This window comes from Poecile atricapillus, chromosome 7 (genome assembly GCF_030490865.1).
Source record: "Poecile atricapillus isolate bPoeAtr1 chromosome 7, bPoeAtr1.hap1, whole genome shotgun sequence".
NCBI lineage: Eukaryota > Metazoa > Chordata > Aves > Passeriformes > Paridae > Poecile > Poecile atricapillus.
In genome coordinates this window covers 6773455-6796036 of record NC_081255.1, presented here as the reverse complement: position 1 = coordinate 6796036, position 22582 = coordinate 6773455, and the positions used below count along the sequence as shown (strand labels likewise).

The 22582-nt window shown below is 49.4% G+C and overlaps 1 protein-coding gene across 1 annotated transcript in view; it reads right to left on the bottom strand.

Annotated features, from left to right (window-relative positions):
- PAPPA2 (pappalysin 2) overlaps positions 1-22582 on the bottom strand; it is an 87417-nt gene that overhangs the window by 13457 nt on the left and 51378 nt on the right. The window contains exons 14-20 of the mRNA XM_058842938.1: positions 17247-17418; positions 14837-15014; positions 12328-12541; positions 5855-6023; positions 5035-5167; positions 3799-3908; positions 1136-1207 (exon numbers count right to left, since the gene is read on the bottom strand). Coding sequence (XP_058698921.1) covers positions 1136-1207; positions 3799-3908; positions 5035-5167; positions 5855-6023; positions 12328-12541; positions 14837-15014; positions 17247-17418 — 1048 coding nt within the window. The remainder of the gene's footprint in view (positions 1-1135; positions 1208-3798; positions 3909-5034; positions 5168-5854; positions 6024-12327; positions 12542-14836; positions 15015-17246; positions 17419-22582) is intronic.

The window sequence follows — 22582 nt, the reverse complement described above, 5'->3', positions numbered from 1 at the left end:
CACTCAGTCATCTGGTCTGCTCTTCCACTTATGCCATCCCATTTCAAACACATTACCCCAGATTTGTGCTAAAAGATGTGGTTTAGAAGACACAGAGCTCCCAAAATATCAGAGGATCACTAACTTCTGGTACTCAATCATCAAACACCTCTCTAGCACACAGCACCTCATTTCCCTACTTTTTCTGCCGGTGTCTCGCAGTAGACATGCACAACACAGACATTGAATTTGGGAAATAACTGCTGCACCTTCTGTAGACCATTAGGTTTCCTTCCTGAGGACATGCCCCTGCAACATTGCCCTTTCCCCCACACTTCAGTCAGCAAAGAGCTGAGCTCAGCAGAACCAGCAAGGAAAAGCAATCATTCGCATTGAAATGAGCACAAGAAAAAAAAATACAATCAGCAAACCCCAAAGCTATTTTTGGTGTGCAAACTCCTTTTACATTTTCCTTTTTGGTAAAAATCCCAAATTTTCAGCATACAACATTCCAAAATTTCCCCCCTTTTTCCTTTTATCCTCAATCATAATAACAACTAGTGCTTGACAAAGACTGCCTATTTTTAATTTCCTTTGTGAACAGACTCCAGGCTGCCTATGATTTTCTCCTGCCTGGTCATTATTCAAAGCTAAATGAGTGGCTAACCAAATTCTGCAAGGAATTCTTTGTCTGCAGATTCTTCAGGAGCAGTTTGTTTTGCATATACAAGGCTGGAAATCCTGACTGTTTGATTTGGACAGGTGAGTCACACAGGGCTTTTCTGGACCCATGTTACTCTAGAACTGCGGTTCTGGTTAGGGAAGTATTCCAGCTTGGAGTCAGCTCAGGTTTTTGGGGGATACCCCTTGCCAGTGAAATCCTTTTGCTAGAATATTCTGCTCAGGCTGGCCAAAAAGAAGCAGGCAAGGAAGGAAATAGGTTATTGTGCAGCTCTTGCTCCCCAGCATCATCCTGGCTGTGGGGATTCTACACAAGGATACTTCCTCTGCTATCTCTGCCCATCCAGCAAGCCTTGGCCCAGCTCAGAGCAAACATAAGGTGAAAACAGTCTGGTTTGTGCTGGAGCAGGTCTTCACTGCCAGGAACTCTCCTGCAAAGAGCAGGCAGCTCGTTCTGGGGACAGGGAGGGCTTACCTCGCATGACTGGATGCAGTGAATGACAGAGGGGTCCGGGTACCACCGCAGCCTGCCCGTGCACACAATGTTCTGGAAGAGAAGGAGAAGACAGAAGTCAGGCGAGGTGGATGAGGCAGGGAAACAGCCAGCAGTGCTTCCTAGAGCTAGAGGGTCTCCTACAGCATTGCATTACTCAGTGTGGGGCAGAACAGCAGTGACACCCCCAGGACCCTCCCTGTACACTTTGAGGCCCAGCAAACGCAGGGTAGCTGCACCCAAGAACCCACAGACCAGGGTACACTGTTCAAGGCAGAGGCCAGACACACACCTGTGTGGGTGTGTGTATGTAGATGTATATTGGTTGGACTTGCTGATCTTGGAAGTCTTTTCCAGCCTTAGTGATTCTGTGTTTCGATATTGATACAAAACTGGAAGAGAACTAAGGGAAAGGACAGGGACTACCTGAGAAGTGGGTTTGGCTGGCAGTGCCACCATAATGTCTGACTTGGCCAGGAGCTGCTACTGGGGGTAAGCCACAAGAGGCTGAAGTCTACCATCATGTCTCTGTGTGATGCTGAATTCACCAGCTTCTCAGCTGGTCATCACTCAGTGATCACTCAATCAACAATTGGCTCATTGATCCCTGCTCAGGCTCTGGAAACTGCATCCTGGGAAGACTCATCTCTCCAGACAGGACTTGAAGTGGATACATCAGACTCACGGTCACTCTGAGGTTCTCACTGGTATTTACAAGGCACAAACTCAGCTGTTACAGCCAGATGGACACAAGAGCGAGATGTGAAGGGCTCAGTTTCCCGGCCCTGGAACGCACAGCCCTGCTCATTTAGCTGGGGTTTGTGGGGAACACTCATGATTACACAGGGGGAAGAAAAGCCCCACCGCACATGCAATTTCCTCCTTGTAAAGCTCAGGCAGGCTTTGAAATCTGAGGCCCCATAAAACGGCGTCTGGCCTGTGAAAGTGTCCTAGGATGCCCTTCACAGCACGGCAATTTCACAGAGGGATAGGTGCGTTTTCTCCCAGCCTGTTGTTTGACATGTTCAGTGGCAGGAAGACTGGCTCCAGCACTCCTGGGTGGAATGGCAGCTAGAGATGGGGCAGCTCTGCCCACACAGACCAGCTGCAGGTCCTTCTGCAGCATCTTTGGTCAAGACCATGATGAAGCTGGAGCGGGATGAGGCCCTGGCACTCCTCAGCCAGCGCAGGAGGGCAGTCCCAGAGAGAGCCAGCCTAATGGGGCAAGGAGTGGGGAATTCCAGAGCCCACTAATTCCTGCTCAGCCAAGAAGATGCGTGCATCCCAACCCCATGGAGTTGCTTTGTATGTGGTTGTTGTGCAACTTGGATGCCATTTTAGCATACTCATATTGGTATATTCTAGGCTGGGAAATAAGGGCAGAGAGACAAACCTGCTCAGCTGTGGGATGCAATGGATCAGAGCTGAAAGCAAAAACAGGACTCTGCCTTCTCTGAGTGGCCACTGCAGTTCCCAGTGTTGTTTGCCCCATCCTCTCCATCTCATGGAGCATGGCAGCTCCCGGGAACAGCAAACTGTTGAAGGCTTGGGGGAGCCAAGTGGGGAGCGGAGAGAGAAGCCAGGACAGAGAGGAAAACAAGATGGTCCAGGGAGAGAGCTCCTGGCACAGGACAGAGCTCCTTCTTAAAATAGCGTCTCCTCTCCCTCCTCCTCCTCTCTGCAAAATGCCTCCCTTGCACGAAAGCCTGCAGCGGTGGTGAAAGGGAAGCCGAACGCCACTGCCTCAACGGGCCAAGCCATCTGATCCCTCAAAGGCAAGGCCTCCTTCCAAGGCTCGTGCTTAACCATCCCACATGCCCCAGGCATCCTCACCCCCCCGGCAGCTGTCCGCTGTGGGTCTGATTCAAGGCAACGCACAGTAGTATCCACAGGCATGATGCTGGGCCTCCTGCGGCTTCCCAGGAGGAGGGGAAAGCATTTGGATGGGAGCACTGGCTCCTGGGAAGATTGTTTGCTTTTCTTTGTTCCACCTCCTTCCTTATACATCTCGTTTTTATTTCAAGAAATATTACCCCGGCAGAGCTGCTTTTTGGTAAAGTCGTGCCATGAGGATCCAAACTATTTGAGCTATTCGAGCTGCTGTGCCTACAAAATGAGTAAGAGGCGGGGAGGGAAAGGCTCCCCTGTTCCAGCAGCAGAGGCACCCGGCCGGCCAGCGGGTCCTGGCAGCTGGAGACACCTTTCAGCTGACAGTGTCCTGCCTCTTCCTTGGCAGGGAAATGCCTGCCTAGGATTGCATCTCTGCTGCCAGGTAACTGGGGACCCAGGCTTACACTGTGCCAGAGGCGGCTTTTGCCCTCCCAGCACGCTGGCCGACAATAAACAGCAGCTTAACGGGTTTAGGCACACAGCACATCCTGAAAAATCAGTGGGATTCTTGCATTAAACTTCATATATTGTGGTATCCTGCAATTCCTTGAAAGCTGGCTTGGGAGCTGATAACTATGCTGAACTTTAGGCGAGCAGGAGGATGCGTAGTAGCATCCACTGCTTGCCTTTACAAGTCTTACCCTTCTTCAACTGAGGCAGACAATTTGGGTTAAAACACCAGATAGAGATGGAGAGAGGATCCCTCTCCATGCTGCCAGCAACCCCCTGCTGGAAGAGCTCATCTCCCCTTTTACCTGGACTCTGGTGGGCTGCAGCCGGTGATCCATTGTCTCAGCAGTGACGTTTTTGGGCAGTATGACGGGGTCACTGGGAGGAATGATACAGGAAGGAATGCACACAGCACCTGTGGGAGAAGGGAGAGCCTTGAGGACCTTACCAGGAGCCAGGCATCAATGTCTTGTAGGAGGCCACCACTGATGGTAGAGACAGATGTAGAGGGGACCCTTTTCCTCCCAGCTTGGGATAGCAATTCCTTCCCCAAATCCTGAATTAGCCAAAAGCCTACAAGAGCTGTGCTCAATTCTCTTCTCCCAGGTGAAAGGAAAACTAAAACAATCTAAGAGAAAGATTCCAACCTTCATGGCAGGACAGGGGACCCAGCATGAAAATAAGTCTGGCCTGGATGTTATACAATGTTTGCTGACACGTTAAGAAGTGTCTTTCATAATTTTTCTACCACAGAATTCCCAATGCCTTCCCATGACCCAGGAAGATAAAAGGCTGCAAAAACTACCTTGGAAAAACAGGTGGGATCCCAGCCCTAATCCCAGCCTCACATCAGATCTGTCCTGAGCTTAACCTCAGCAGTCCCTGTCATTAGACTGTCCTCAGCCTGGTTGGACCAGACTGGGATGACTGGTGCATTCGCTGCAGAGTAATAAAATAAATAATAAATAAATAGAAACAATAAAAGTTGCTGCTGTACTCAAGCATCCTGTCCAGCGGGATGCTAGACCAGATGCAACAACCATGGCTAAGTATTGTAGCTTTTCCTGAAAGCACAAAGCAACCAAGTCCTGCAGACAGAAGTGGATGATGCGGTCCCTCATCTGGTGAAAGTGCCCTGTTACACTCAATTGTCACTGCAGCTTTTATGACTTTTATCTAGAATTTGTCACGTTAACCCTGAAAACAGCAACAGCAGTAGCAAGTGGAGAGACCTCAGGAAGATGGAGGGCTACAGGTCAGGAAAAGGAATGCAAAGAGTGTGCCCTAAAGACAATCCCTGCTGCTTCTGGAAAGAGAGATGCTTAATGCTGAAGACAACTTTAGGTTTGGGTCTTGCCCAGGAGTGCAACCAGGGTGAGCACAAGGCTAAAGCTAACCCTGGCTCTGTATTTATAAAGATGATGGAAGAGAAAACAGGATTTTTTTTTCTGTTTAAGTGGGGATTTGTAGAGGAAGAGTCATTGTGACTATCAACTCTCTGGGACGATTGAATCAACACGAAGTCTGTTTTTCATCCTCACCTATGCCATGCCCCTGCTCACACTTGTACTCCACGAAATTCAGCTCTGGGGGTGGTGGGCAGGTGCCCTGCAAGCTCTCACACAGTTTGAACTCCTCTGTCCACAAGCCCTCCTTAGTGCAGATGATGGGAACCTGCAAAGCAGAGGGAGAGCAGCTGGTGTTACTTGCCCTGCCTGGCCACTGCCCATCTCCGGGGGAGCACCGTGCCAGGACACCCATCTCTCCAGAGAACAGTTCCCCAAGGCAGCTGGGTTGCAGCCCTCTGTTCCAGCCTATGTGCACTGACCAGAAAGCCAATTGTTTCCCAGCTGCTGCTGGATCCCACCAGAGGGAATCAGCCACACTTCTTTTGACAAGACTCTTTCCAAGCATTGATAAGATACCTGGGTGGAAGAGCTGGTAGGCAGCAGCCTCCATGCCCAGGGAAGCCCCTTGGTGAGTACAACTGCTGCAGCAAGCTTGCCCATCATCCCAAGTGAATGCCTTCACAGCAGCTCCCAAAACCTACTGTTTATGCTTTCTGACCAGCCAGCTTGGTTTTCTGATAAGCCAGCTTGCTTAGGACCTCTGCTTTCCAGACAAGGTCCCCTGGGAGCACGTGAGCATCCCCAGGCACACTGTGCCATGTATGGGGCCCAGCAAGAACAGCTTTGGCCTTGTAGAGGGTCTGCTCTTTGGTGGTAAAAGGGTATTTGGCCTTGGGGATGGGCCAAACTGTTGCAGGGCCCCTCTGCACAGCATTGCACAGGGAGCCCTGCACTTTGCAGACGCTCTGAAACATAAGGTGTGGTCAACGTGTGCCTCTCCCCAGACACTCACCTGCTGTCCCTGCTGCTCACAGTTGAGGACACACTGGCTGTCCAGCTCGAAGCCCTGGCTGCAGTTGTACATGCCCTCGAAGACGGGGGGTGGGGGCTTGCAAACCACAGGGACACAGTGTCCCTCTTCCCACTGCCCACTCTCCAGGCACTGGACCTTCAGGAACTTCCTGGGGAAACACAGACACCAGACTGGCCTGCAGAACCCCAAACTCTGCATCTTGGCTGCAGCAGGCATCCCACAGATGTCAGGAGCAGATTGAAGACCTCTCTCCTGGAGCACAGTCATGCCCTCCATGTGTAGGACTTTTCTACATCATACAATCCCTCACCATGGGCACACATGGGCAAAGGGACACCCCATGCTTAACCAGGACCTTTTTTTCTCCCTGGAGGGATTGCACTGATCTAGAAACACTGGATGCATTTCCCTTGCAATTGCCACCCTGCAGCTCCCCACCTTTTGTGGTGCCCCTAAACCATTCCTCCCACAGTCCCTGCAGGTCCTGCTTTGTCCCACTGCCAGTAGCTGCATACTTTGCTGGATGGAGTTTGCCTCCACCAGCAAATCCTCTGGCCTGTGCCCAGCTGCTCCTGAGGCTCCTCTTTGTACTCCAGCCAGATCTGTCAATCTTGCTCTCGCCAAGGGGCTGCCGTGCAGCAGCAGACCAGTACCACCCTATGCTGCTGAAACAGCCCAGACACAAACTACTTGCCAAGAAAAGAAAGAAAGAAAAAGTCCAGGAGTGGAGCCCACCCACTTTTCAGTCTCCCTTCCCTGACAGTGATAGAGACACCACATCTTTTACACAGAGGCATCAAAACTGGTGAGGCATCAGTCTGGCCAAGGACTACTCTCTCAGCAGAAGACATGTCACTGCCCTGATGGGCTTTACCTGAGCCAGAGCTGATTGCTCCATCCTTAGTGAGACTTTTCTCCCCATTCCTGTCCTCCTTCACTGACAGCACACTCCAGCTGCCTGCCCCTGCCCTCTCCCACCACGGGTGCCAGCAGGCAGGGCTCCAGGCGCCACGTTTGGGAGTTTATAGCCTGCCACAGGTATGTGGAGGGGGCCGCCAGGGGTTACAGAAACCCCTAGGGGAAGGCATTAAATTGCCCCTTGTTCTGAGAGATTGCAGACAGAGTGTGGGGCCACCCATGTGCCCCCTAACACCTGGTGCAGGGTCATGACATTGTGTGGGGCCACCCAGCTGTGCCTCCACACATGGTGCAGGGTCACACAGCCTGGAGAAGCAAGGGGACCCCATCTGCACCCTGCTGCCAGACCAGGGGTGTTCCCTGTCAGATTTCTGCTGGAAACTCCTGGATGAGATATTTTAGAGGTTTTTGCAGCATTCTCATATTTTAAAATATTTGCAGCTTTTGGAGAGCCCCCTTCTCCCTTCAGAAATCAGGGATCTGTTTTTTCTCAGCACTGTATAAAGGGGCAGTGGGTTCCTGCCAAGGTGAATGCAGGCTCCAGCAGGTAACACAGAGGCAGGCGGGGTAGGGAATGGGACACATCAAATCCACTGGCACAGAGCTCTGCACAAATCTTCCCTCCAGCCCACCTGAAAAGTGAGGATGGCTGTGGTGTGAGCACCTGAGCAGCGAGGGCTGCTGCAATATCACCCCTACAGCAGCAGCCTTGAATTAACTACGGGAACTGCAGCTATGAAGTGTTTCAGAAAGCTGCTGAGGCAGAGGGACTCTGGATTTCACTGTAGGCATCTGTGGTTTCAGTCCATTGCTCATTTAACTTTTTTGTTTGCCTGCCCTCTCTATGAGGATGACAGTCATTGCCTTGCAAAGATGTCCCCATCAGACTGCCTTCTCCCAAATCTGACTGAATACTTTGGTCTGCCCAAGTTTAAAGGTAAGCAAAGGCACCTGCCAAGAAGGACTAATTCATGTTGGATATCCAGCTCCACAAGCAGCATTTTCCCCTCCTTGAACTTCCTGGCTCAGAGGGTGCGATCCAGCTGCAGAACTTGGAAGGGGTAAAGCACTGGGGGTTATGGAGATAGAAACAAATTGGTAGTGTGAAATCGCTGCAACAGCAATACCTCAGGCACTGAGCAAACTCCTTTAAAGATTGGGAGCATCCCAGCCACATGTGACTTTTCACTGGCCACTGCACCTCCCTGTTGCTCTCCAAACCGTGGCAGAGGCCCTGTGCCCAGGAAGGCCTGGGGGGGACGGGTCAAGCATGGGGAGGACACGCTGCGGCAGCCGCAGTTTGCTCAGGTGCAGGCTGTGGTTTGCAGCCCCATCATCCTCACAGGGGCTTCCTCATTTTGATGTGGTGCTGGAGTGCCCCCAGGCAGAGCCAGCGCCCTGCATGGCCTCTCACACCTCTCCCCCAAACCTGCACCCTCCCAGACCACCTTGCTCTGGAGGCTCAACCCACCGCCAGCATCCACCCAGGGACATCAAACACAGCTAGCCCAGGCTGACCCCGGGTAGAGGATGGGGTGTGGACCACTCCCACATACATGAAATAAGCAGTTCATATGGAAACACAGAGAAAGGAAGGAAGAGGCCTTAAAAAAAAAAAAAAAAAAAGTATATACATAAATACACACAACTTCATAGGAGTTTGAAATTTCTGGACCCCCTCCCACTTCCCAACTTCTTCTGATCTGGGTTAGTGGCACTTGCTGATTAACAAGGAAGCCAGAAAAATCAGTCAACCCTCCAACCAGGCAAGCCTAATGGACAGAGGAGGCAAGGGAGATGTCTGAGGCCAGCAAGGGCTGTATCTGAGGCAAAGGCACGAGCACTTGCCAGCTCCAGGAGCTGAACACGCAGAGCCTGGCAGGGATCCAGCCATCTTCTGATGCAACCAGCTTGTGGGGGAGTGGGTTTGCTATGCAGGAATGGTGACAAATGAGTCTAAAGCCTCATCTGCTATGGCAGGAGACTGATGGCTTCAAAGAGAATAGGGGGAAAGGAAAGACATTTTTCAGTAAATTGAAGGAAAGCTGCAGCAGCGTGTAGCTGTGCTGTGCTCCACTGCTGCACTCCCTCCAAACAGCATGGACAAGCTGGGCTGTAAATGCTCAGAGACCTTGGAGGTGGAAGTGACAGGAGCCTGGTTGACTGCCTGAGTTTTCTTTACCTGACTTTTTGGCTCCCATGGCTGTGTGTGTTTGCCTTTTATCTGGAAGGGGTGAGATACAGGCAGAGGCAGTGAGTGCTCTTGTGCCCACCACACACTTGCCTGTTGCCCTCCTAAACTGCAGGGCTCCTGGATTAGGCTGTCCTGCTTGCCCTGCTGTGAACTTCGTTTTGTTTCCAGTCCCCAGTCTGCTAACTCCTTCCAGTCCCCATTTTCTCCCACCTCCTCTCCTTCCACGGTCTCTGCTGGTTTTAAACAGGGAGAGAAGGAAGAGGGGACAATATCTCTGTGTAAACTCACTGGGGATTGTGCTGGGCTCCCTTGATCTGCAGGCTGAGACCTTCAAATCTGCCTGAAAATAACAAAGTGGTTCTTTGCTTCATTCCCTCAAGCTAGCAGAAGGAGCTCAACACGTCATAAAGGCAGCTTGGAGATCCCCAAATCTCTTCTCTCCAAGGAATCATCCCACAATAGGCAAGTGAAACAAGTCCCCTGAAGGGTCTGAACTTTTAGGTCTCCAAATTGAGAGCATCCTCTCAACATTAGCGTGCTCCTCTAAAGGACCTCTTAGCTATTATCACACAATCATGGAATTGTTTTGGGTTGGAAGGGACCTTAAAAATCATCTTCTTCCAACCCCCCTGCCATGGACAGGAACACCTTCTACTAGACCAAATTTCTGCAAGCCCATCAAACCTGGTCTTGTCTACTGCTGTCAGAGATCTGCTTCAGATGGCACTTCATGCTGGAAGGAACAGCAAGGAGCACTGTGGGGGTGATGTCCTTTACCCCAAAGTACCTGACCCCAGACTTTCAGGCCAGCACTTTCCAATGCTACAGCTCTGGGTGATGCTGAACATTTCTTCTTGACGGTCCATATCTTTGTGTGATCCAGGTGGTGGGTTAGTACTGCCATGGAACAGGTTCTGCCTAAACCCAGAAAGTTCCTATCACAAAGCACAAATGCTTATAAAGTTCCCCTTATTACCCTTACTTTGGAATTAGAAGTGAAGTAGCTTGGCAGCTGGAAGCCAGGCTGTTACATAGCCTCTCCAGGCTGATAACAGATCTCTTTTAGGAAGAGTCAAAGAAGCTTTACCCTTCATGTCAGCACTGTCAGCCAGATGAACCTGCCAGTAGGAAGGCAGCAACTTTCTGGCAGGATCTTGATTACACCATCAGTATTTCCTCAAGGATCTCTTGTTGACAAGCAGTGATTTCCCAAGGGCTTTTCCTCACCCAGGTTAATAGACAAAAGCATCTCCAAGACAACTGATTTCTTCATCCCCTTTCAATTTCACTTAAATTATGGGAAATTAATTTCAACTACGATCTCAGCCCCTTCTAGGAATCCCTACTGCTCCTGCTGGAAAATTCAACCAAAAAATAGAAGTGAGGGAATTGCATCTGTGTCGAAGTTTACCTTCACTTGCATGGAGACAGCTGGATCCCAACCACAGTTCAGGCCTGCATAAGGTGGGCAACTCCACATAAGGAGCAAAGCTAGAGCTAGAAGAATAATTCAAAGGAAGCCTGACTGTATTTCCAAGGGTGAGCTAGTTAGTGGCCATGAGGAATCTTCAGTGTCAGTCACAGATTATGCTTGACTTTTGTCCAATATATAGTACACACAGAGAGTCCTGCTTCTATATCTACATCAGCACCTGTATGGCACTAAATCCTTTAGCAAGGCTTGTGCTTGCTGGGATGGTGGACAATAGGGAGACAACAGATCAAGAAATGAGTTTTCTGAACCCAGAGAGACAGCAGAAGACCCCAGAAACCTGATGTCCAAATCACCAGCTTAGACCCTACTTTCACACCACCACATCAAGAAGCTGCACCTCATCGGTGCTGGTTGCTTCCAGAACTCTCCCCCACCTCACTTTCTCCAAAACTGGCATGATTGAAGAGACCAACCTCTCACTCTGGCAGCTCCCACCCTCTCCTTGCCAGGGCTGAGACACCAGAAGGATTTCCAGCAATCCAGGAACTGACATACTGGCTAGCAGCTACTACAGCCAAGGGGTTTGTACTCATGCTGAGTGTACACCAAGAGCTCCTGATGAGACACTGCAATGACATTTACAAGTTCAAGGAAAGGTTTTTGTAAATGAGGTTTTTGTATTCCACCATCAGAGATGTTTGATGAAATAGCAGCAACAACAATTACAAAGGGGAAAATGCGAGGTCAACATGCGTTGCTATGAAAATGTAATCCACTTTTGCATGATTTTCCTTGACTTGTCTCACAGCCTGTTCAGACCCATCTGCAAGTTACACATCAGAGGAGCCTCAGGATCTCCCAGAGGTCACCATTTTTATCAGCAGTTGCTGCAGCAGGACAGAGGGTGCCTAACTTTGCAAACTGAGCGGGTCTGTTTGAATGCCCAGTGCCTGAAGCGCCACAGGCACAAAAGCTGCTCTAGAGTTTGCAAAGTAGTCCATGTGATCGCTGCCATAATCATTTGCTCAGCTCCCTTTGGCCCCAGAAATGCTCCTAACACTGTGAAAAGCTGTTTACAGAAACCACTTCCTTCATTACTAGGCAAGAAATTTGGCAACTGCTTCCCACTACACAACAACTCTACCCCAGAGCAAAGAAGAGATGAAGTCTGCATCCAATTAAAACTGGAAGGGGGCATTAAACAATTAACACATAATTACCTGATTTGGGCCTGAATCAAGACTCTGGGGAGGACCCAGACAGTGCCAGGGAATCTTTAGTGACCAAACCCAATGGGGACTTTGGCTGGGGGCGTCGCAGAAAAACGCTGCTCTACCCCCCAGCATCGCGATATTGGCTGAGAGCAGGGCTAGTGAACCACCAGGAATTTTTCCCCGAAGCACCAGGAAAAATCTTCTCCCATTGAAATGCCAGTGCTAGAAATTAAATTTAGCCAAGAGGCACAGCGGGTGAGATGTTAACCCCGACAGAAGGCAGCCATTCATTCCTACAGTGCCTCTGCTCTATGTTTTATCGCTTTTGGGAAAGACAGAAGCTCCAGGAATCTGCCAGCATCTTGTAAATATCTAATTACCTGGGAGTCCACAAACACTTAAATTGGTGCTTAACGTTCACAGTGACAAATACATTGAGGTGCACAGGAAGATCTGCTTGTTTCAGCTTAAAGTACTTAACACACTCCTGTGAGCAACAGCACCATGTTCCCACCAGGTTCACCTAGACCAGGGAATGCCTCTTGTATTTCAAGAAATCTGTGTGATCAGAGCAAGCTGCTCTGCCTTCTACCCATAGAGACAGGTCTTCAATATTGCCCTATCACCTCTGCTCCTTGCACACACTGGGAGGAGGAAAGAAATGGTGATAACAGACCTGCCACAGACTTACTTCTTAGGCTTGTCTGCTGTGCTGTCGGCCACATGGTATCCAGGCTTGCACTTGTAGCGACAGACTGAGCCCACATCGTGGTTCCCCTGCAGGCAGCGAGGCACCAGAAGCTTGGCGTTGGCCACGGCGGGAGGCGCGTCACACTCCAGCTTGCAGTAAGCTTCAGGCAGGGACCAGAGACCATCCTCTAGGCAGGTGAGCCACTGGTTTGTTCCTGACCCCAAAAGAGAAGCAGTGTGTGGGGTTACAGCTGAGCCAGGAATGGGGTCCTGCCAAGGGGAGCTCAGAGCAACCAGCAGAAGTCCTCTTGTTAGAGTGTCTACTGATACCAAAGGGGACAAAAAACATGAAGACCGTGGACTCCATCACCTGCTTGGTCAGGTTGCAGCTGAAAATGCTAGAATGCAGACAAAAGCATGGCAGGGTCAACTTCTAGAGGCTGGAGAAATGATCTTGATTCTGCAAATCTCCCCAAATCTTTCCCTTAAACTTGTCCTCTTTCCTGGTGCCCCAGGATAGCTAGGGGCCTTTGTGTGAGACAGCTCTCTGTCACATTCAGGTGAGCCCACCTTCATCCTCCCCATAGGCTTTTTGCAGTTTGCCCTTACCTATGCTGATCAAGCTGTCACACCCTACTACAGATGCAGTACAAGATCATGGAATTATGGAATGGCTCGGGCTGGAAAGGACCTTTAAGTGCCATCTAGTCCAGTCTCCCTCTGATGGTGGACATCTTCCACCAGGTCAGGGAGCTCAGAGCCCTGTCCAACCTGGCTTCCAATGTTTCCACAGATGGGGAATCCACTATCTCTCTGGGCAACCTGAGAGCCAGGAGGATGGAAAATGCCACAAGAACAGATGTGGGAGGCTTCACTGGTGTGACTGGGAATTCAAACCACCCATCATTAGAGGTTGGCCCAGCTATTTGTTGTCCCTGATAGACCCAGCTAAATGGGTGGCCAAAACTGCACAGCTCTAGATGCCTGTGGGAAGTGCCCAGGACTACATCACCCACAGGGTGTGGATGATGGATAGTTCACTGGGAGCTGATGAGCAAGAAAAACAGCTGGACTGGAGTGAATGGGGCTCTTCCTAGTGAGAGGTTTGGATCAGCGTGTTTGTGGTGCAGCCAGGCTGCTCTACAGTTCCTTCAAATATCACTTTCTTTGTACAGAAACAGTTTGGGGCCAGAGACAAGATGAAATCTCTACTCAGCACCTGTGTTCCTGATGGATCAAGGCTGCCAAGGGTTGTCTTCCACCTCCAAGTGCCACACAGCCATGTCATCCTTTCCTTGCCTATTCTTAGTGTTTATTAGCATCGATAGCTTGCTTGTGAGGAGGCAAGTCTTTGTGGGGAACAAGCATAGCACATGTCCCTGCCTCAGTGGCTCAGTTGTGTCAGTTGTCTCAGCCTTCCAGAGGCCTTGGCCAAGCACCTCTGGAAGTCACCCAGGGGCCCACGGAGGGGACGCCTTCCCACTGAGGGAGCCCATGGAAAACCTCCCAGTGACTGCAGCGGGACCAAGAGGCAGCTGTGAGTGAAAGATCAGATTAAAGCTCTGCCCTCAGTTGACCAACCCAAGGCAATGGGCATCAGTTCATGCAGAATTTGTGTTGTTGAGATGACATTCACATACTACCCATTGATCAGCTCACTCTGGGGATCTGCCACCATCCTCCCTGTCATGAAATGAGACTTTAATTCTCTGCAGTTTTTGCTCCTTGGATTGAACTTTTTTTTTTTAAAAAAAAAAAGAAGTAAACAATTCTCGTACATTTCAGCTATAAATGTCTCCATAAAATAGGGCACCCATTAAAATGATTTGTTGTATGTGATTTTTCAGAGCAAAGGCACTTGTGGAAACTCACAAAGTCCCAATGCTTGAAGCTGTCAAGGCAACTACCCCTGAAATCCCATCCAGCTCAGCCCTTGCATAGACAGAACAGTAGCTCTCTTTCTCTGACTTGGCTTAAAAAAATTCCTGCGGCTACTGATGGAGTCGGCAGAATGAAAGCCAGGCCATGGTGTGTCTGGGTGGTGAGCATCTCCCAGACTGCTCTACAGCTGTGGGCATCAGTCTCTATGGCTTTATACAGCCCCAGGCCCCCTGAACCACAGGCTTTCCCACAGCCACCAGGCACAGAGCCACTTCTGGCTCTCTGAAGTCCTCTCTGTCTGCCTGCATGTTTCTTGTCTCCATCACTGTAATACTGGAGGCTGGACCAGTTTATCGGGAGAGGACATCACTATACCTTGAGGTGGATGGATGAGGGCTGCCTGCCAGGGGATGGGAGTCAGAGGGAATTATCCCCACACTAGGATGTCTTTGCTCCAGGGGGAGGGATACTCATCATTTTGGGAAGTATCTCAAGAGCACATCCAACTGGAGAACCCCAGGATAAGTGAAAAATTCCAAGTAGCAATGCTCTGTTTGAACTGCTTGGGACAGGCATGGGAAGGTGGCATCAAAAAGGGTGGTTAAACGCCTTGACACTCCAGACCATACCTTGAAGCTTGGCTGGGGGGATGCAGGAGAAGGAGCATCTCTGCAGGTAGGTAGTCCCCACAGGGCAGGAGAACTCAGCATAGTACACATGGGACTGGTCAGGGACACGGCAGTCAACAGGGTCACAAGTCACAGATCTGTCCCACTGGCCTGAACTGCACGTCAGCACCACCTCCTGCTGCAGAAAAAGCAAAGCTCCATCAGACTCCTGAAGATGGATTTACATCCTGAAGATGATTTACGGTGTGCCAGCACAGCAGAAAGGTCTGACCCAAGTTTCAGGATGAGGAGAGCTCTCCAACATTTCTCCTCCCCCAGTGTGCCCTTTCTCCCCACTCTGGACAACGAATCACGAAGCCCTGACCTGTTCACAGGGAGATGTGTGGGGTGTGAGAGCAGCAAATGTGCCTTGGGTTAACAATCCAGCTACTGTGCATGTTACATTGTCTGGGTGGTGCCAGTCCACATTAAAGAAAAAAGGAAAATCCCTTCAAGATACACTGAAACCTCTTGAGCTAAGCTGTTCCCAGCGCTACGCGCTGCAATTTCCTCCCCTAAAAATCAAGTCTTATTTCAACTGTTGTCAGAGAGCTCTTCTGTTGATTGTTTTTCCCTAAATGTCCCAATTCCCTCATGCCTCAGCCCACAGACCCCACTGAAATCATATAACCTCATTTACAAATCCTAATTATACAGCCCCTCTTACTCAGCTGGGGAACTGCCTGAGACCAAAAACCACCACGGTCCCACCACTAAATACGGTTGACATGTGCTACAGACTTCATCAAAATTGAGTGGTGGATGATGGTTTGCTATGAGCAAAGTGGTTTAGTGGAAGGTGTTCCTAGCCACAACAGGGGGGTTGGACTAAGTAATCTTTTATAGGTCCCTTCCAACCCCAATTGTTCTATGATTTCCATTCCCAAACTGCTAACCCCAGCCCAGCAGCCCTCAGGCAGGGGCTGCAGACCAATATTCCTGATGTCCCTTCACTGCCTGAGTACAGTCACACTGCTGGTACAGCTGAAGATGTGACCTGTTCTCCCAACCAGCAAGTTTTGACTGAACCTGGATGTAGTGGCTCTAAAGGATAGCTCTAAATTTGAGTCTGGCACTCCCAAGTGTGCAGCAGGATCATAGTATAGCTGAACTAGGTGAAGAGGATGCTCAGGAGAAGAGCTGTGTGCATTTTTCTAAATAGGGTTACAAGCCAGACATCGCTGTAATATCACTGGAGGGCTCAGGGCAAGGCACTTGCAAGCTGCCCTCTGCTGTGACAGCCACTCAGTAAAGCTCTGCTCAGAAGTTTCCCATCTCACTGCCAAACACAGGAAAACTGTCACCCGAGGCAGCCTTATTTTGTGTGGTTTCATTTCGGAGAATGGGAACATTTTGTTTTCCCTGGACATGCCTTGGCCCACAGACCCAGTGGCCATGTAATTAATAACCTCCCAGTGATGAGCAGGGCATCTCCAGCTGCCCTATTGCACTTCCCAGTGCCCACCTCTCCTCTGGCCAACACTGCAGCATGGGAAACCTGCCTGCCAGCTGTCACAAGCAGATCTCCAAGGAGAGGAAACGTCACCCTGCTGACATGGCCCAACTCACTTTCATCTGCCTGCCCCAAGCAAGTTCATGCTCTCACTCAGTCTGGCATGTAGACCAGCTCAGCCCCAGATACTCCCATTCCCCTCTCCAGAAACAGCCTAAGGACAGGACACTGTGTGCCTACACCCCTGCCAAGGTGACTGCCTGGACCAAGGCAGTTCAGTTCCCAAGGACACACCATCCCAGGTCTCCTCAGTCAATAGCTAAGAGCTGTGCTGGCTCCTGGCTTTTATGAGGTAACCCCCAACCCTCTGGAAAGTGGGACAAACTCTTTCACGGTGACCTCTGTGCCATTATTGCAACACAACACAAAGGAAGAAAAGCTCTCCATGCTCTCAGCTGCCTCTAAATATAGTTGCTCTGCAATGACTTCATTTTTTCCTGAGCCACTAACTTCAGCTTTAAGAGAGAAAACATCCCAGGGATGTTTAACCCTCCAAGCAATGCCCATCTGGAGAGCGGAAATATCTAGCCCTCCCTCTGCTGGAGTGCATCACCTTGATTTGGGACATGCCCTGCAGCAGCTTTCAGCCTGGTAGAGGTGTGCTCTGCAGACAAGAGAGGACTGGGAGAACTAGGACTGCAGTGAGGGAAAGAGAGGGATCTCCAGAGCAGAAACACCAGCCATGAGCACAGGGATCCAGCCCTGGAGCTTCATTGAGCTGGGATGTGTTAGGAAAGCAGCAAGAAGTTTGGGGTTGGAGGAACAAAGTGGTCTGTGCTCTATCCAATCTCCTCAGGGTAGCTAAATCTTTCTTTAATCTATGTCTTGGTCCCATGGGCCATCCTGAGGCCCACTCACCTCCATGGAGCCCAGCCTCTTCCCAGCACTGGAGTGGAGGACGAAGCCCTTTTCACAGGAAACAGTGCACATCATGTGCCTTGGGCCGTCGGAGCTGCAGTTGAGGGTGGCAGCATGAGCGAGCAGTGGCCGCGTGCAAATTCCCGATCCCAGGCAGGCACCGTGGACACAGCTGTGGAGGAGAACAGAAAAGGGATCAACCAATGGGTCCCAGGACTACTTCAGCAAGGAAAGGCTCTCTCCATGTGGCACTTGTGCGGGATGAATGCTCGTCAGGTCACAGATGCCTAGAAATGCACACCTATCCCTTGCAGCTCCAGCTTCTTCGAGGCTTCAAGGTTCTTGACAATGATGCCAGGACAGTACTTTACCCCAGCTCTGTCTTAGCTGGACTTCATCCCAGCCCACACCTTCCCACCAACCACCACCGTGTTCTTTCAAGCTGATGAAAGGAGACACAGATCAACAACATTCCAAAGTTTATGCTGCCTGCACACAGGCACAGAGTGTGCACACAGCCTGGCACCAAAGGGGCTCGTTGAGATAGACCAAGAGAACAAAAGGAGGGAGGTGACAAGGAGAGGAGAGGCTTTGTATAACTTTTGAATCAGATATGTCAAACTCTGTATAGGACACTGGAGAAGCCACAGATGATTCTCTGACTGCAAGGAAAGGTTTGGCTAAGAGGAAACCTTTGCAAATATTAGGGAATCATCCACGAGATGTTTCTCAGATCCTGTGCAGTCCCCTTTCATAACCATACAGCTACATCACAGCCTGAGACAGAAGGCAGAAGCTGAATATACAACTGGCTCCTCAACCCCACTGATGCCACCTTCCCCTGCTCCTCAACCCCACTCATGTCACCTTCCCCCTCTGCCCTGATGGTCTTCAGCACCTCTGCTCCTCCCACAGGCAAACACAGCACTCCAAGCCTGTTCATGCCAGGCTTTTTGGGATCAAGACCATCTCAACACACACCTGTCCAGCTTTACAGTCTCAGCTGTGGCCACCAAGGTGAGATGCAGCTAAAGGGAGGCATAACCTTCCCCTCAGCACCACTGCAAGTTACAAGAGGTCCCAGGAAAGTTTGCAATGCATCACCCATCCCTTAGTTTGCAGTGCATCACCCACATCTCCTTCTCCTCCTCACTGCAGCAGCTTCCCACTGAGGAGCAGTCATTAGAGGTACTGATTATTTAAGCATCACAATTCCATAATGAGAACCAGTGTTGGTCAAAGGGTTATGGTCTCCATCAGTGAAATGCAGCCAGTTGATTAATTACCTGGGATGGAACTGGGATGAGACACAGGGCAATACAACAGCTCTCAGGCCCTGGTTATCCACCAGTCTGGCTTTATCTGTTACCAAGTGATATAGGTGCAACACCTGATCTCAGCCCTGCCCAGTCAGGGACAGAGGTGCTGCTGCAGCTTCAGGCAATAACTGGGGAGAGAAGGGAGGGAGCTGTACCTGAACACCTCACTCTCCTCTGCTCCCTGCTTGGCACAGGGCTGCCAGCCATTTTCAGGCACTGCCTTTCTCCCAGCGAGGCAGAGGCCTCTGCCTCTTGCCTTTACTCAACGTTTCCAGCCAAGGATGCACAGAGCTAGAAATACCACAAAAGACACACACACAAAAAAACCAACAAAAAACAAAAAAACAACAAACCCAAAAAACTCCAAGTCGGTGCCGACGCAGACGTTAAGGGAACGCAATGTGCTGTTGACTCTGGACAAGTCCACCGAGCCAAAGACATGGTGGAAACCTGCAGGCCACAGCCCTGAAAGAGCCGGTGGGCACAGGAGGGGACCACAAAGGAGAACAAGAAGAAAGGGGCTGTTTTTTCAATGCAGACCTGTTTATGAAGTGAGAAATGGTTTCAGGGCAGCTGCTGCAAATTCTTTCACTAGCTTATATTTCCATTTGCTTCCTTTTTAAAGAATTTGTTTTATGAGTGCAGCATTTGTCAGGTCATTAGCTTCTGAGGGCATCTGTTACCAATTGTAGCCCTCTCCCCTCCCCTCCCGCAGTCACCTTCTCTGGGCAGTTGCTTTGCTCCCTGCCTGTGCCCCTGGCTCATATTTGCTCCAGTCCTGAGTTCCACCGCCCCGTGATGGAGCCACTGTCCTAAACTCCCTTGTGTGTTTTCCTCTGGACACACACATCCTCTTTCCAGCCTTGCTTCTCCATTCCATCCCCTTCTCACCACAACATGGAGATGCACCTTTCCACTAGACCAGGTTGCTCCAAGCCCCCTTCAAACTGGTGTGGAACACTTCAAGGAATGGAGCAACCTGTGCCAAGGCCTCCCCACCCTCACAGCTGACGGTCAGGGTGTTGAGTTTTGGAGCACGTGCCCGTCGCAGCACCGGCTCAGGGGTGTGCCGTGGCACCCTCTGGATGCATCCAGGCCAAGTGCTTGGTTGGAGCAGCTCTGCTGGTGCTGATGGAGGGACTGCATGTTGTCTGGGGCAGCCTTGGCAGCTGGGACAATGCTGGTATTAAATAACAATTAAATGAAGCGCTAATCCTTTTGAGCGCTACCGGGAGCATTTTGGTTTTCCACCAGTTCAGAAACCTAAGCAGCAATATGGTAGAAAGCAGGTCAGGATATCAGCAAGTTTCCTATGTATTATAAATACAAAATGTTATATAGGGTAGTTATGCATAAGAGATTGATAATTACAGGTCATAACAACAAAATACTTTTATGTACATCACATATGTATACTCATGCACACATTCTGTATGTACATGCAGGTATATTTTAGAAATAATAGAAAAGTTTGAGTTAGAATAATTACCTTTCTCTTCATCCACAAAGATGACTAACTTAGCACTGTTTTCTCTGTGACTAACAACACCCCTAATCCAAGAATACCCACTCGATTTTATTTTGGAAGTTATCTGAGACCGATCAGCTCAAGTTCTGAGCAGCTGTGCTCATCCTACACCTTGCTTGGTGCTGCTATTCCAGACCTCAAGAGGAGCTCACATCACTGAAAGCTGTCTGATTTTCTCAAATATATCAATAGTCTTAAAAAATGTGTATCAACTCTACCAGCAAATGTTACCTTGATTACTTCCTTTACCAGCACCATCACTGCTATCACCACTGTACTTGGGGCCAGGACACTTTTGAGCCTGATGGTGAACAAGTGCAGGTCAGAAGAGTAAAAAAGCCTTGTGACCTGGCCCCATCATGATCCACATGCTATGCCAGGGCTCGGGTAAAGTGATGGAATAAATCACAGCTCCCAGACCCTGGAACACCCTAACAAAGGCTGGACAAGGAAATGGTGCAGTTAGCCCAGTTCTGATCTCAGCATGAAGGAGCTCTTTCTGCTTTTGATGATAAATGAAATTCCTGTATCACAGCTGCAAACTCCTGACTTCTGCCCATTTCTGATTCAGGCCATATAAGATGTGGGACAAGCCAAAATTTTTTTACTTTTTTTCTGCCCGAGACATCAAAAAAAAAATTCCACTTCTATCCCAGCATCTTTTGAAGCTCAAACTAATGATTTGTCAACAACATTTTTACAAAATACCAAGGTTTTTCTCCCTAACTTATTTCATGTCAGCACAAGCCTGCACGATGCTCTGGGCTCACCAAGTCCCATAACTTATACATCAAAGGAAGTTTCAGGTCTGGAAATCTGTGAAATTTCACCTAGTGATGGCCCTAACTGCTCCAGAACGGTAAGAACTTTGTTCTGAAATGGGAAAAATTCTATAAACTGGAGAAAATCTTTTCCTTTGGGATCCTTCATCCTTCTAGAATAAAAGCAGGCAGCCACTACCAGCAATAGAGCATGTTAAGCCAGCGGTGGCAAAGCTAGTATGGTAACACTACTCTGTTGTGACAAATCCCAAATTCTGAAAAGCTGAAATTTCATGTTTTACAGCAACTACTTAATGCAACACAGAAAATACTGATGGATTTACCCACATCAAACTAAGCCAAGTCAAATGCAGAGCAGCTGCCTAAAGCATAATAAATCATCTGTACATTGCTGTAGTGTCTACTCAAGCTTTCAGCCCCAAGATTGCTGCTGAAACATCCCTTATCATCAAGCTCTAGCTCTTAACAGCAGAAACTTCTAAGTTCTTCTCATGGTGCGAATTTCTGAGAGAGGGGGTTATAGGAGATGTTGACAGAAAAGCAAAGGCTTCAGCCAAATCTCCTGAAGTTAAAAGTCATCAGTGCACATACTCTGGTGGAGTCTGGATTGTAACACTCAACATCAGTGAGATAAAAGGTGTTTACCCCAATGCGGTCTAGGGAAAGAGAATAGCTAGGAAATGAGAAAAGGTGTTTTGGAAATACTTGGGAATGTCTCCCTTCAGGCATGTTTCCCGTGAAGGTGAAAGGTCTCACTTTTCCAGTAAATCTGATGGCAACCATCCTTGTGGGAGCAGGCTGCGTGTACAGACCCAACGGTGGTGATGCTTCTTGATTACAATCTGCACTGAGGTTGCCATCTCAAGAAAAGGTGTTTGCTTCTGTACGTGACTCCAAAAGAAACTTGGCAAAAAATAACATCCCTGTGAGTCATCTGCTGTCATCTGCCTCAGAGACAGAGAAAAGGCACCAGTAAGACATTGAATGACCTGTTGGTCCCTCCATAGCCACAGTGGCAAAGGGGAAAAAAGAGGCAAGAGTAGATCATGTATTTCCAGACAGTTCCTTGCCATGGTTTTGTGTTGTTGTTTGCTACACGAAAATAGCTGCATAGAGGCACAGAAAATGAGGTTGAATAGGATGTCAGGTTTGGTCTAGTCACCTTCCCAACCTAAGCCAGGACAGACTGTACCCAAGGAACATCTTTATCCATATCCAATCTCCACAGGAACACATTCTACCTCGTTTTCTCATCTTGTCCAGAGGAATTAATTTCTGAGCCACATCCATCACCATGAAAGACATAAAAATAGCAGAGGGATTTCAAAAGGGAGCTGCAAGCAGAAGCCATAGCTGGGCTGCAAGACTTATGCTGTAAGATTTAAAGAGGAAAAAATATTTATCATGACAGAGAGGAGATAGTGAGAGGATCTGATGGCTCTGCACAGACACAGAAAAGTTGTCTGCTGGCAGGAGGCATTCAGACCTCTCTGCAAAGGAAGGAGGAAAAGCAACAACTTTCATCTTGAAATCAGAGGCACCTTCTCAGCAGAGAGGGTAACTGGATATGAGAATAGCTCAGCAGGAGAGATGGTGGACTCATCACCTCCTGCAGCTTGTAACAGGAGATAAGAAAGCCTTCTGAAGGATGCATTTAATCCAGTCCCTGTGAAAAATCCCTGTGCCTGTGTATGGCATCAGGAAGGG